Genomic DNA, 12,036 nt, shown 5'->3' with positions numbered 1-12,036 from the left:
TTCATGATCTGACATTTGATCAATTTGTGTAAATCTCAGAATAGGTTTACAAAACACTATATTTTCGCCTGCCACTATAATGTAGCTACTATTTTTAGCCTAGCGATTTGAGAGGTGAGCCAGCAACCAGAGGGTTGCCAGTTTGAGTCCGGGTCTGACAGGAAAAATCTGTCTTGAAGTGAGCTGGCGACTGTGATGTTGATGGTATCAAATCATATATACTATTGCCTGCCGTTGTGCCCTTGAGCAAGGCACTTAAGCCCCAAACAAGAGCTCCCTGGGTGCCCAGTGTGTCTTTTGGAGGGGTTGGGTTAAAAACTCAAGTCCAATTTCGGGTTGGAGCTTGTGTGCAATTGACCAGTAAAGTGATCTTAATCTTACACGTCCATAGAAAAACGAACGTTTTTGAGCAGCAGCCCTATTCTGGGAAATGCAGTCCTATTTATAAAATTCTAGCAGCGTTTGGCATCTGGAAGACTACAAGTCCCTACAATACACAACGCAGTCGCAGACTGGTGGGAATGGCTTATTTCAATGCTGTCTGTGGGACATTGAATGACTTTTAACAGAGCTGGTGGATAGCTGTTCCATTATTTTATCTCTCTAGAAAGGTGTCAATTTAGCTTGAACATGGAGGCTCTAATCCCCGTTATAAACAAGCTTCAAGATGTCTTCAATACGGTGGGAGCAGACATAATACAGCTGCCGCAGATAGCAGTCGTTGGAACCCAGGTGAAATCCTTCCCCGTAGTTGTCAAAATAGGGCTATGCTGCTAGGCTCTTCACATGACCCTGAAAGATAGCTACATAGCTAGCTACATGCGTTGCTATCTATCTAGCTATTTTGTGTTCGATGTTTTCATTATGTTCGGGCAAAACATCAGGATTGCAGAAAATGAGCCATTGAACTGGAGCGTGGTGCAGTTACAAAAACACCTCTTTCTATTCTGCTTGTGCACGAGTCAGTTGGGTGGCTATTATTGGTGTGCATGTGTTAACAGACAGCTGGAATGTTCCATTTGACCCGGGCAAAGCCTGCTTTTTGGCAGCAGCCATTATGAGGAACATCTGTCAATTACTGTAGGACATTTTTTTTAGATCATCTTCATTATCAGTTCTCCTAAAGTCAGGTCATCACCACCTTATGTGCCATATTATTTTGTAACACTGCTGTTCTCAGATCTGTCCTTATGTGATAGCTGTTAACCCAGCTCCATGATGTGACATAATGTGATGCCTGTCTCCAGAGCAGTGGGAAGAGCTCTGTGTTGGAGAGCCTGGTTGGCAAGGACATGCTGCCCCGTGGGACAGGTGTAGTGACCCGCCGGCCACTCATCCTACAGCTAGTCCATGTGGATCCTGGAGATGGCAGGAAAATGAAAGATGAGAGTGGTACGTAGTCCCACCTGGGATGGAGCACCACCATATGTGAGCACACTGACTGACCACTAACCGTGTGTGTGTGTGTGTGTGTGCGTGCGTGCGTGCGTGCGTGTGATTCCCCATTCTGTATTTTCAGGCCACTTTGTGTCATTGTTTCTGAGCTGCCACCCATGTTGTTGTTTTGCACCCCTTTAGACCAGTTGTACCATTTCATACTTCAGCAAGTCGTGAAACTCAGAAGATCACACGCTCGCTACTGTATCATGTTAAACCCAGAAGGAGCTGTTTTTTGCAGTAACCACATTGTTGAAAATAGGAGCTGAAACTTCCTCTTTCTCTGACTGCAGACCCCACAACGTGGACAAACACATAACAATGTATACCCGCCTCCCTTGACCGTTATTAGAGACCTGTAGAACAGACCGTCCACACCTGAACATGTAGTCTATCTAGGGTTATTCCTTAGATGATCGTGATCATAGAGATGCTATTAATATAGTATTCTAATCTATGATTGTGATCCTGTGTGGCTCAGTTGGAAGAGCGTTGTACTTGCAAAGCAAAGAGTTGTGGGTTCGATTCCCACTGGGGCTGCCCATATGTCAAATGTATGCACGCATGACTGTAAGCTGCTTTGGCTAAAAGTGTCAGCTAAATGGCATGTAGGACACTTTATATTATTGATAGCTCTCCCCTATTCCATTACCTTATTTTGGTTAGGTGAAAATGTGTATCTAAACCGTGTGTTACTGTATTCCACAGGCGTGGAAGGAGATGAATGGGGCAAGTTCTTACACACCAAAAACAAGGTATGACTTATCTCAAACATTGATACGTGTTGCTACTCATGACATTCTGTTTTCTGTGTTGTTGATTTGAAGAAAAGTGACATGAACAAAGCTGCTCTTTTCAGATCTACCCAGACTTCAATGAAATCAGGCAGGAAATCCAAAATGAAACGGAAAGAATTTCCGGTATTAACAAGGTAAGGCAATTGTAGTGTAATGATTTAGCACCTCATAAATTGATCTCCTTCACATCATTACGTCCCTAACAATTTCAACAAAGCTAGTCGTTGTTTGTCATTGTATTTCCTATAGGGGATCAGCGATGAGCCTATTCACTTGAAGATTTTCTCTCCTAATGTGGTGAACCTCACTCTGGTGGATCTACCCGGCATCACCAAGGTAACAGTGACTGGAGATGGAGATGAACTGTACTAAGTGTCTGCTCTGCATAGGAGAACCTAGAAGCCTAGCAGACATGCAGGGCAACTGAAACCTTGGCTGGAGCTTGATACACTAAAAGACTCCGTCGTCTGTCACTCCTCTGTGTTTGTGCCCCCCCCCAACCCTACAGGTCCCAGTGGGCGACCAGCCCCAAGACATAGAGGTGCAGATCAGAGAGCTGATCCTGAAGCACATCTCCAACCCCAACTCCATCATCCTGGCTGTGACCGCTGCCAACACAGACATGGCCACCTCAGAGGCCCTCAAAGTGGCCCGTGAGGTCGATCCTGACGGTCAGTACTGGGTTTGACTTTTCTCCCGCATATCTACAGTGCCTTGCGAAAGTGTTCACAATCATGAAGTGGAACGACATTTATTGGATATTTCAAACTTTTTTAACAAATCAAAAACGGAAAAATTGGGCGTGCAAAATTATTCAGCAAACTCTCTCCAGAAGTTCAGTGAGGATCTCTGAATGATCCAATGTTGACCTAAATGACTAATGATGAAAAATACAATCCACCTTCATGATTGTGTCCCACTTGTTGTTGATTCTTCACAAAAAAATACAGTTTTATATCTTTATGTTTGAAGCCTGAAATGTGGCAAAAGGTCGCAAAGTTCAAGGGGGCCGAATACTTTCGCAAGGCACTGTAGTTGATGGGAACAGATTGGATGTCAGGGTTTTGACTCGCCTTTTCGTTTTGACATCAATGTAAAAGGGCTATAATGCTCATTTTCATCCACAGTGTTTGGGCAGCCACTTATCTCTCTCTGCGACTGGTAAAATTGTATGGTGTGTACAGCATGTTGTGTTGGACTCATTTCTGTAGTCTGTTGTCGTGTACAGGCAGGAGGACACTGGCGGTGGTGACCAAGCTGGACTTGATGGATGCTGGTACTGATGCTATGGACGCCCTGCTGGGCCGGGTCATCCCTGTCAAACTGGGCCTCATTGGAGTGGTCAACAGGTCTGGCGTTCTACTCTACTGTATCTTACCTAAAAATTAACATTAGCTGAAATCGGTCTTGTGCTACCGTGAAGCCGACACATCTCTGTCTGGTTCACGCAGGAGTCAGTTGGACATCAACAATAAGAAGTCGGTGAGCGATGCCATCCGAGATGAACATGCTTTCCTGCAGAAGAAGTATCCCTCTCTCGCTAATCGAAATGGAACCAAGTATCTGTCCAGGACCCTGAACAGGTGAGAATGTTATTGTTCCCTCCATGCTGCAGGTTAGTATGAGTATTACATAAGCACATTAGGAATGGTAGTAGCAACTACAGTAGTGACTTCTAACAACACTTGCCAGGAAATGTTCTTAACTCTGATCAGCCAATAAATCACAAAGTGCAGCCTACTTTATCTAATGGAACTTTGAGATCTCGGATATGGTGCCCATGGAATTACCACTACTAGAATGGAATTCTGTCATAGCAAATTTCAAGGTGAACAAAAGAGAAGAGGAGTCACAGATCAAGGCAATCAAAGAATATATCTGATTTATTACAAGTTGCGGCAGGAAGACTCATCCAGCACAGAAGCAGAGAAAATGTCTTAACTGGTCATCACTAAGAAGGTCCTTACAGTGCATTCTGAAAATATTCAGAAACTTAGACTTTTTCCACATTTTGTTACGTTACAGCCTTATTCTAAAATTGATCTACACACAATACCACATGACAATTTATTTTTGCTAATTTATAAAAAAAAAAAAAAACACATTTACATACAGTAGGTATTCAGACCCTTTACTCAGTACTTTGGCAGCTATTACAGCCTCGGTTCTTCTTGGCTATGATGCTACAAGCTTGGTACACATGCATTTGGGAAGTTTCTCCCATTTCTTCTATGCTGATCCTCTCAAGCTCTGTCAGGTTGAATGGGGAGTGTCGCTGCACAGCTATTTTCAGGTCTCTCCAGAGATGTTCAAGTCTGGGCTCTGGCTGGGCCAGTGAAGGACATTCAGACTTATCCCGACGCCACTCCTGCATTTTCTTGGCTGTGTGCTTAGGGTCGTTGTCCTGTTGAAAGATGAACCTTCGCCCCAGTCTGAGGTCCTGAGCGCTCTGGAGCAGGTTTTCATCAAAGACCTCTCTGTACTTTGCTCCGTTAATCTTTCCCTCGATCCTGACTAGTCTCCCAGTCCCTGCCGCTGAAAAACATCCCCACAGCATGATGCTGCCACCACCATGCTTCACCGTAGGAATGGTGCCAGGTTTCCTCCAGACTTGACGCTTTGCATTCAGGCCAAAGAGTTCAATCTTGGTTTCATCAGACCAGAGAATCCTGTTTCTCATTGTCTGAGAGTTCATTAGGTGCCTTTTGGCAAACTCCAAGCATGCTGTCATGTGCCTTTTACTGAGGAGTGGCTTCCGTCTGGCCACTACCATAAAGGCCTGATTGGTGGAGTTCTGCAGAGATGGTTGTCTTTCTGAAAGGTTCTCCCATTTCCACAGAGGAACTCTGGAGCTCTGTCAGAGTGATCATGAGGTTCTTGTTCACCTCCCTGACCAAGGCACACCTCCCCCGATTGCCCAGTTTGACCGGGGGGCGAACAGCTCTAGGAAGAGTCTTGGTGGTTCCAAACTTCTTCCATTTAAGAATGATTGAGGCCACTGTGTTCTTAGGGACCTTCAATGCTGCAGACATTTTTTGGTACCCTTCCCCAGATCTGTGCCTCAACACAATGCTGTCTCTGAGCTCTATGGACAATTCCAAAAATATTGCTTGGTTTTTGCTCTGACATGCACTGTCAACTGTGGGACCTTAATAGACAGGTGTGTGCCTTTCCAAATCATGTCCAATCAATTGAATTTACCACAGGTGGACTCCAATCAAGTTGTAGAAACATCTCAAGGATGATCAATGGAAACAGGATGCACTTGAGTTCAATTTCGAGTCTCATAGCAAAGGGTCTGAATACTTAACAATATGTAAATATATATATATTTTTTTCCTCAAAAAAAAACCACTTTGTTATTGTGGGGTATTGTGTGTAGATTGATAATGAGAAAAAAGCGATGTAATCCATTTTAGAATAAGGCTGTATGTAACGTAACAAAATGTGGAAAAAGTCAAGGGGTATGAATACTTTCCGAATGCACTGTATAACCTAATCAGCTGGCAACTGTTCTGTAAACACCAGGCAAGAGACTTGGAGGAAATCAAAACAAAAGGCCAGTGACTTTGTCAGCTGCTTCAGAATCACACAGTGTTCACAGACAATACAATAATAATCACTGTGTCCTCGGTCCTTGTACCTCCAGTCTAGCGTCAATCACTATCAATCAGATATGCGTTTAATCCATAACATTCAGCATCGAGTCTAGTGACCATCAACCCGAGTGTCACAAACAGAACACTGGAAATCATGTGTATTACAGAAAGGGAAATGTCACACATGAACTTTATTCATCTTAAATATTCTCATTACAGTAACCTACTGTATCCATTGGAACTTCAAGGTCTCAGATACTGTGCCCATAGAATTAGAACTATTAGATTGGAATTGCCATTCAAGTGCCATTCAAATCAATGTTCTGTGACTCTATCTCTCCTGTCCCTGCTAGGTTACTGATGCACCACATCAGAGACTGTCTACCGGAGCTGAAAACGCGTATCAACGTGCTGGCGGCCCAGTACCAGTCTCTGTTGAGCAGCTACGGCCAGCCCGTTGAGGACCAGAATGCCACCCTTCTGCAGCTCATAACCAAATTCGCTGCAGAGTACTGCCACACTATCGAGGGCACTGCCAAGTACATTGAGACGGCCGAGCTGTGAGTAGTAGTACCTCCTCTATTCCACAAGGTGGTGCTGATGTCTGGGCAAAATGCCTGTGAAAACCCAGATGCACTTTTTATTTACCTTTTAACTAGGCAAGTCAGTTAAGAACAAATTCTTATTTTCAATGACCCCCCTAGGAACAGTGGATTAACAGACAGCTTTTTACCTTGTCAGCTCGGGGATTCGATCTTGTAACCTTTCGGTTACTAGTCCAACGCTCTAACCACTAGGCTACCTGCCTCCCCTACACTTCATGTAGTAGTACCTGTATTATGAAATGCTTGAGATGAGTTTGAGTGTTGGCACTATTACTTTGATTCATAGTAGCACATCATGTTTGTCACACCATGTCAACTTGATCTTTCCTCTTGTTTTGCAGATGCGGTGGTGCCAGAATCTGTTACATATTTCACGAGACTTTTGGGCGAACATTAGAGTCAGTCGATCCCCTAGGAGGACTCAACACCATAGACATCCTGACCGCCATCAGGAACGCCACTGTGAGTAGAAGTTCTGAGACCTTCTTCTTCTCTCCTTCTAACAACAGTATTGGCCAAAGAGTGGGCATACCTTCAAACTGGGGAATGAATAAATAGTAATCGGTGTCTTCCTATCAATGCTACTTTGTCGGAAACAACACACGGTACATGTGTGTCTCTACTCTAATTTCTCTCTCGCTCTCTCCCTCTCTCATTCTCTCGCCAGGGCCCTCGCCCGTCTCTGTTTGTGCCCGAGGTGTCGTTCGAGCTGCTGGTGAAGAAGCAGGTGAAGAGACTGGAGGAGCCCAGCCTGCGCTGTGTAGAACTGGTCCATGAGGAGATGCAGAGGATCATCCAACACTGCAGCAACTACAGCACACAGGTAGACACTGTGCGCGCACACACACACAGACACGCACAACACACGCACAGTCTTGTATTACTAACCTTGTGGGAACACACAATTCAGTCCCGCTCAAAATACTATTTTCAAAATAAACCTAACCCTTAACCTAACCATAACCCTAAACCTAGCCTAGGTCCTAACCCTACAACTAACCCTAAACGTAATTCTCACCTTAACCCTAAACCCCATATAAATAGCATTTAACCTTATGGGGACCAGCAAAATGTCCCCAGTTGGTCATCTTTTTGTTTGTTTACTATTCTTGTGGGGACTTCTAGTGCCCACAAGTATAGTTAAACACACACACACACACCTGATACCTGTGTTTTCCATAGGAGTTGTTGAGATTTCCAAAGCTCCATGATGCCATAGTAGAAGTGGTCACCTCTCTGCTCAGGAAAAGGCTGCCTATCACCAATGAGATGGTAAATTTAGGTTAAAACGGTTTAATGTGCACGTGGGTTATTTGTATGCCAATTGCATCAGGTTATTATATCGCATCACATACAACTCTCTTACTCCAGGTGCATAATCTGGTGGCCATAGAGCTGGCCTACATCAACACCAAACACCCAGACTTTGCTGATGCCTGTGGGGTCATGAACAACAACATAGAGGTGACAGCTCATTACCGTTTCTCTTGACATGAATTCTGTATAATAATAGTTGTGTGATGTAATAATAATATGATAATGTACACTACCGGTCAAAAGTTTGGACACACCTACTCATTCAAGTGTTTTTCTTTATTTTTTTACTGTTTTCTACATTGTAGAATAAAAGTGGAGACCTCAAAACTATGAAGTAACACATATGGAATCATGTAGTAACCAACAAAGTGTTCAACTCTGTCCTTTGGTCAGGAGTCCAAATTTGAGGTTTTTGGTTCCAACAGCCAGGTCTTTGAGAGACGCGGTGTGGGTGAACAGATGATCTCTGCATGTGTGGTTCCCACCTATTCCATATGTGCTATTTCATAGTTTTGATGTCTTCACTTTTATTCTACAATGTACAAATAAATAGTACTAAAGAAAAACCCTTGAAGGAGTAGGCGTTCTAAAACTTTTGACGGGTAGTGTATGTCATTTAGTAGACGCTTTAGGCCAAAGCGACTTAGTCATGCGCGCATACATTTTACATATGGGTGGTACCGGGAATAAACTGGGCAAAAGAAGACATTGTGTGTTGTAAAAGTGATGTAACTTTCCTCCTTGCTGTCTGTGTCCTGTAGGAGTCGAGGAGAAACCGAATGAGAGAGCTGCCCGCTGCCGTCCCCAGGGATAAGGTGACTAATTATCCACCGTACTTTGAATCACTTCTATAATACTCGAAACAAAATGGCTCCCATGCTCAATCTCTCCAGCTCTCTTTAATCGCAATGTAATACCAATTGTCCCTGGTCTTTTCCTCGTTACCTCTCCTGACTTCAAGTCCCTTCTCCATTCCTCCTCTCCTCTCTTCCTCTTAGTCAGTAGTTAATGGTCCAGTCGGCCAGCCTCCCATTCCTACCGAGCCCCCTGCCTCTGTGGACGCGGAGGGTGTCAAGGTGGGGCATGGGTGTGGGCATGCTCCGTACTTCCTGCTGTGCTCTGCTCTGTGTGCTCAGTCTGCTCGCCAGCACTCATGCCCTCTCTTAACAATGTCCTCTCTGCCTTCTCCCTCTCTGTGCGTTTGAGCTTGGCTCTGACTTAAATAGATTGGTTTGCGTTGTGGTTCTGCAACTTGTGGCACAAGATGCTGTAAAAACGGCTTTACATCCTGATTGTTTGTGTTGTGTGTAACCTCAGCCTCCCGGAGCAGGGCCCCAGGGGGACCAGGAGGGGACAGGGAACTGGAGAGGCATGCTGAAGAAAGGGGATGAGGGGGCCCCCGGCTCTGGCCCCGCCAGCCCCCATAAGGGCCTTGCCGTCAACCTGCTGGACGTGGTGAGCGAACAATAATAAAGTTATTCGATTTCAAAATGCTGCGTGTTGCCCTTCAGTGATTGGCTGATGCTTCTCCCGCAGCCCGTTCCTGTTGCCAGGAAGTTGTCTTCTCGGGAGCAGCGTGACTGTGAGGTCATCGAGAGACTCATCAAGTCTTACTTTCTCATCGTCCGGAAAAACATCCAAGACAGGTGCATGTGTTTTCTGACACTGTCCCTCTCTTTTTGGGAAAGAGGATACCTAGTCAGTTGCACAACTGAATGCATTGAACCGAAATGTGTCTTCTGCATTTAACCCAACCCCAGAGAGGGATTGTGGATGCCTTATTTGACATCCACAGTGTCCGGGGAGCAGTTGTTTGGGGTTAACTGGCTTGCTCAAAGGCAGAGCGGCAGATTTTTTTTCTCACCTTGCCAGTTCGGGGATTCGAACCAGTGACCTTTCGGTTACTGGCTCAATGCTCTTAACCGCTAGGTTGCTTGCCACCCGTTGTATTTCTGCGCAGTGTTGAAGTCTAGAGGTATTTGCTCCCATTAGGCCAGCAGCTCAGATTTCTCCCTCCTCTCTTTCTCCCTTCCTCTGTCCTGTAGCGTGCCTAAGGCAGTGATGCACTTCCTGGTGAACCATGTGAAGGACAGTCTGCAGAGTGAGCTGGTGGGTCAGCTCTATAAGTCTAGTCTTCTCAACGACCTGCTCACTGAGTCTGAGGACATGGCCCAGAGACGCAAGGAGGCTGCAGACATGCTAGAGGTTGGTACCTTGACCATGAACAGTGAGGTTTGACATACACCCAAACATTGGTACAGGAAGTAGATCAAAAAAGCAACAACTAAAGGTAGCACTTCAATATTATATTATTCACAACAAGCTCATAGTCAAGTGTATCTCATTGTGTGTCCACAGGCTCTGCAGAAGGCCAGTCAGGTCATTGCTGAGATCAGAGAGACTCATCTGTGGTAAGGAGGAGAATTCCACTGAAGTCAATCTGTAATCTACTAATCATGTCTGGAAGACTTGTGATTTGCCAATGTGAAAATGCACTGTTGTGGTTCACGTAAGTGTGTTGATTGAAACATGGTACTGGCTCACAGCTATGTTAAGGCTAAATACATATCATCGCTCAGCTGTATAAGAAACTGATACCTCATTAAGGCATATCTGTACTGTGTAGTTATAACCAAGAATGTTTATTATTATTATTGTTTTTTAAATTGAACCTTGATTTAACTAGGCAAGTCAGTTAAGAACAAATTCTTATTTACAATGGAGGCCTACCCCGGCCAGACCCGGACGACGCTGGGCCAATTGTGTGCCGCCCTGTGGGACTCCCAATCACGGCCGGATGTGATGCGTCCTGGATTCGAACCAGGTACTGCAGTGACGCCTCTTTCACTGTTTTGAAGGCCAAACCTGTCCTATCTTCAGCTGTCTGAGTGTAAACACCACAGGGATAGATTGATGAATGGTTCTTTCTGTAGCCTAAATCAAAGCTGAAACTCTAACCTCTGTTTCACACCCTAGCCTTCAACTGGAGAATATATAATTTGTGTAAATGTTCTCCAGTTCACGTACATTTGATACTGCCATCCCACATGGTTTATGAGAATGTATAACACTCCAAAATATACCGTAACCTTAAATATCTTTATTTATTAAATGGATTTAAGTTATAAAGTCAAAAGCACTGGTAGCGCTTTCTATGCATGTCATTTTATGTTTACAATGTGCAGGCAATATGTGGTGCATCCCTTACGGGGAGAAAAGCACACGTGATTTTTCTGTGAAGTTTAATGTGATAACGTGACAACATATGAAGCAACGTGATGACATGAAGCTACACGTGACAGCAGTTTAAAACGTGTTAAATAAACGTGACATGAGGATGCAACATGTTTGCGTGTGAAAGTGTCATTGAGAATATAAAAAATAAATAAAAAAGGCATAATTGACATTCAAATGAAACCGTTCCGGAGACGTCCCCGAGAATGCTATTGTGTTTGTTGTTGTTGTTGGAGTTACAGCAAAGTGAAGGCGCTAACATTACAGGACAGTATGCTGATTACTTGGGAATCAACCTCACTTGGGATTTGAACTTACAAATTCTTGGTTGATAATTACCTGAAGTTTGTGCTGCACCACCAGGTCTGTGGACCTAAGGGAGATTGATTATACATACAATGAGTATACCAAACATTAGGAACACCTTCCTGATATTGAGTTGCAGTTTGCCTTTTTGCCCTCAGGACAGTCTCAATTCATCGGCATGAACTCCACAAGGTGTCAAGCATTCCACAGTGATGCTGGCCCATGTTGACGCCAATGCTTCCCACAGTTGCGTCAAGTTGGCTGGGTGTCCTTTGGGTGGTGGACCATTCTTGATACAGGCAGGAAACGGTTGAGTGTGGAAAAACCCAGCAGGGTTGCAGTTCTTGACACAAACCTGTCCGCCTGGCACCTACAATCACACTGTTCAAAAGCACTTACATTTTTCCTTGTTCACAGTCACCCTCTGAATGGCAAAACACCAGTCTCAAAGTCAGCAGTGAAGAGGCGACTCCGAGATGCTGGCCTTCAAGGCAGGAATGTTAACACACTCTTCATTAAATAGTACCAGTGAAGAGGCGATCAGTCACAGTGTGTTAAGCTAATTTCATCATTTTAAAGCATAATAAGGGTATGGTTAGGGTACACATATGACCTCACATGGTACAGTTCGGTACCTTGTAGGTATAATGGGACATTTCTCCACCCAATATTTTGAATATCAGGTACAATTCAATGTGGGGCTCATTTGCATATTGGTCAAATATATGTGTATTTGTGGCA

General features: G+C 44.4%; 1 protein-coding gene across 5 annotated transcripts; it reads left to right on the top strand.

The window, feature by feature from the left end:
- Nucleotides 1-502: 502 nt before the first annotated feature.
- LOC124014149 (dynamin-1-like protein) lies at nucleotides 503-11,801 on the top strand. Of its 5 annotated transcripts, none has more exons than XM_046328890.1 (20): nucleotides 503-732; nucleotides 1,248-1,392; nucleotides 2,146-2,192; nucleotides 2,297-2,368; nucleotides 2,484-2,570; nucleotides 2,743-2,905; nucleotides 3,463-3,583; nucleotides 3,686-3,817; nucleotides 6,187-6,393; nucleotides 6,780-6,900; nucleotides 7,106-7,261; nucleotides 7,621-7,710; nucleotides 7,810-7,902; nucleotides 8,517-8,570; nucleotides 8,754-8,831; nucleotides 9,073-9,210; nucleotides 9,292-9,401; nucleotides 9,801-9,960; nucleotides 10,114-10,166; nucleotides 10,480-11,801. In XM_046328890.1, the coding sequence occupies exons 1-20, from the start codon at nucleotides 631-633 to the stop codon at nucleotides 10,556-10,558; spliced, it is 2,208 nt and encodes a 735-aa protein (XP_046184846.1). In that variant the 5' UTR covers nucleotides 503-630; the 3' UTR covers nucleotides 10,559-11,801. The 5 variants fall into 5 exon arrangements, with proteins under 5 accessions (XP_046184846.1, XP_046184847.1, XP_046184849.1 ...); XM_046328891.1 differs by having other exon boundaries at nucleotides 10,442-11,801; XM_046328893.1 differs by lacking the exon at nucleotides 8,754-8,831.
- Nucleotides 11,802-12,036: the final 235 nt, after the last annotated feature.

Source organism: Oncorhynchus gorbuscha, linkage group LG25 (genome assembly GCF_021184085.1).
Source record: "Oncorhynchus gorbuscha isolate QuinsamMale2020 ecotype Even-year linkage group LG25, OgorEven_v1.0, whole genome shotgun sequence".
NCBI lineage: Eukaryota > Metazoa > Chordata > Actinopteri > Salmoniformes > Salmonidae > Oncorhynchus > Oncorhynchus gorbuscha.
The sequence above is the reverse complement of the archived record's forward strand: the minus strand, read 5'-3'. Positions and strand labels throughout refer to the sequence as shown.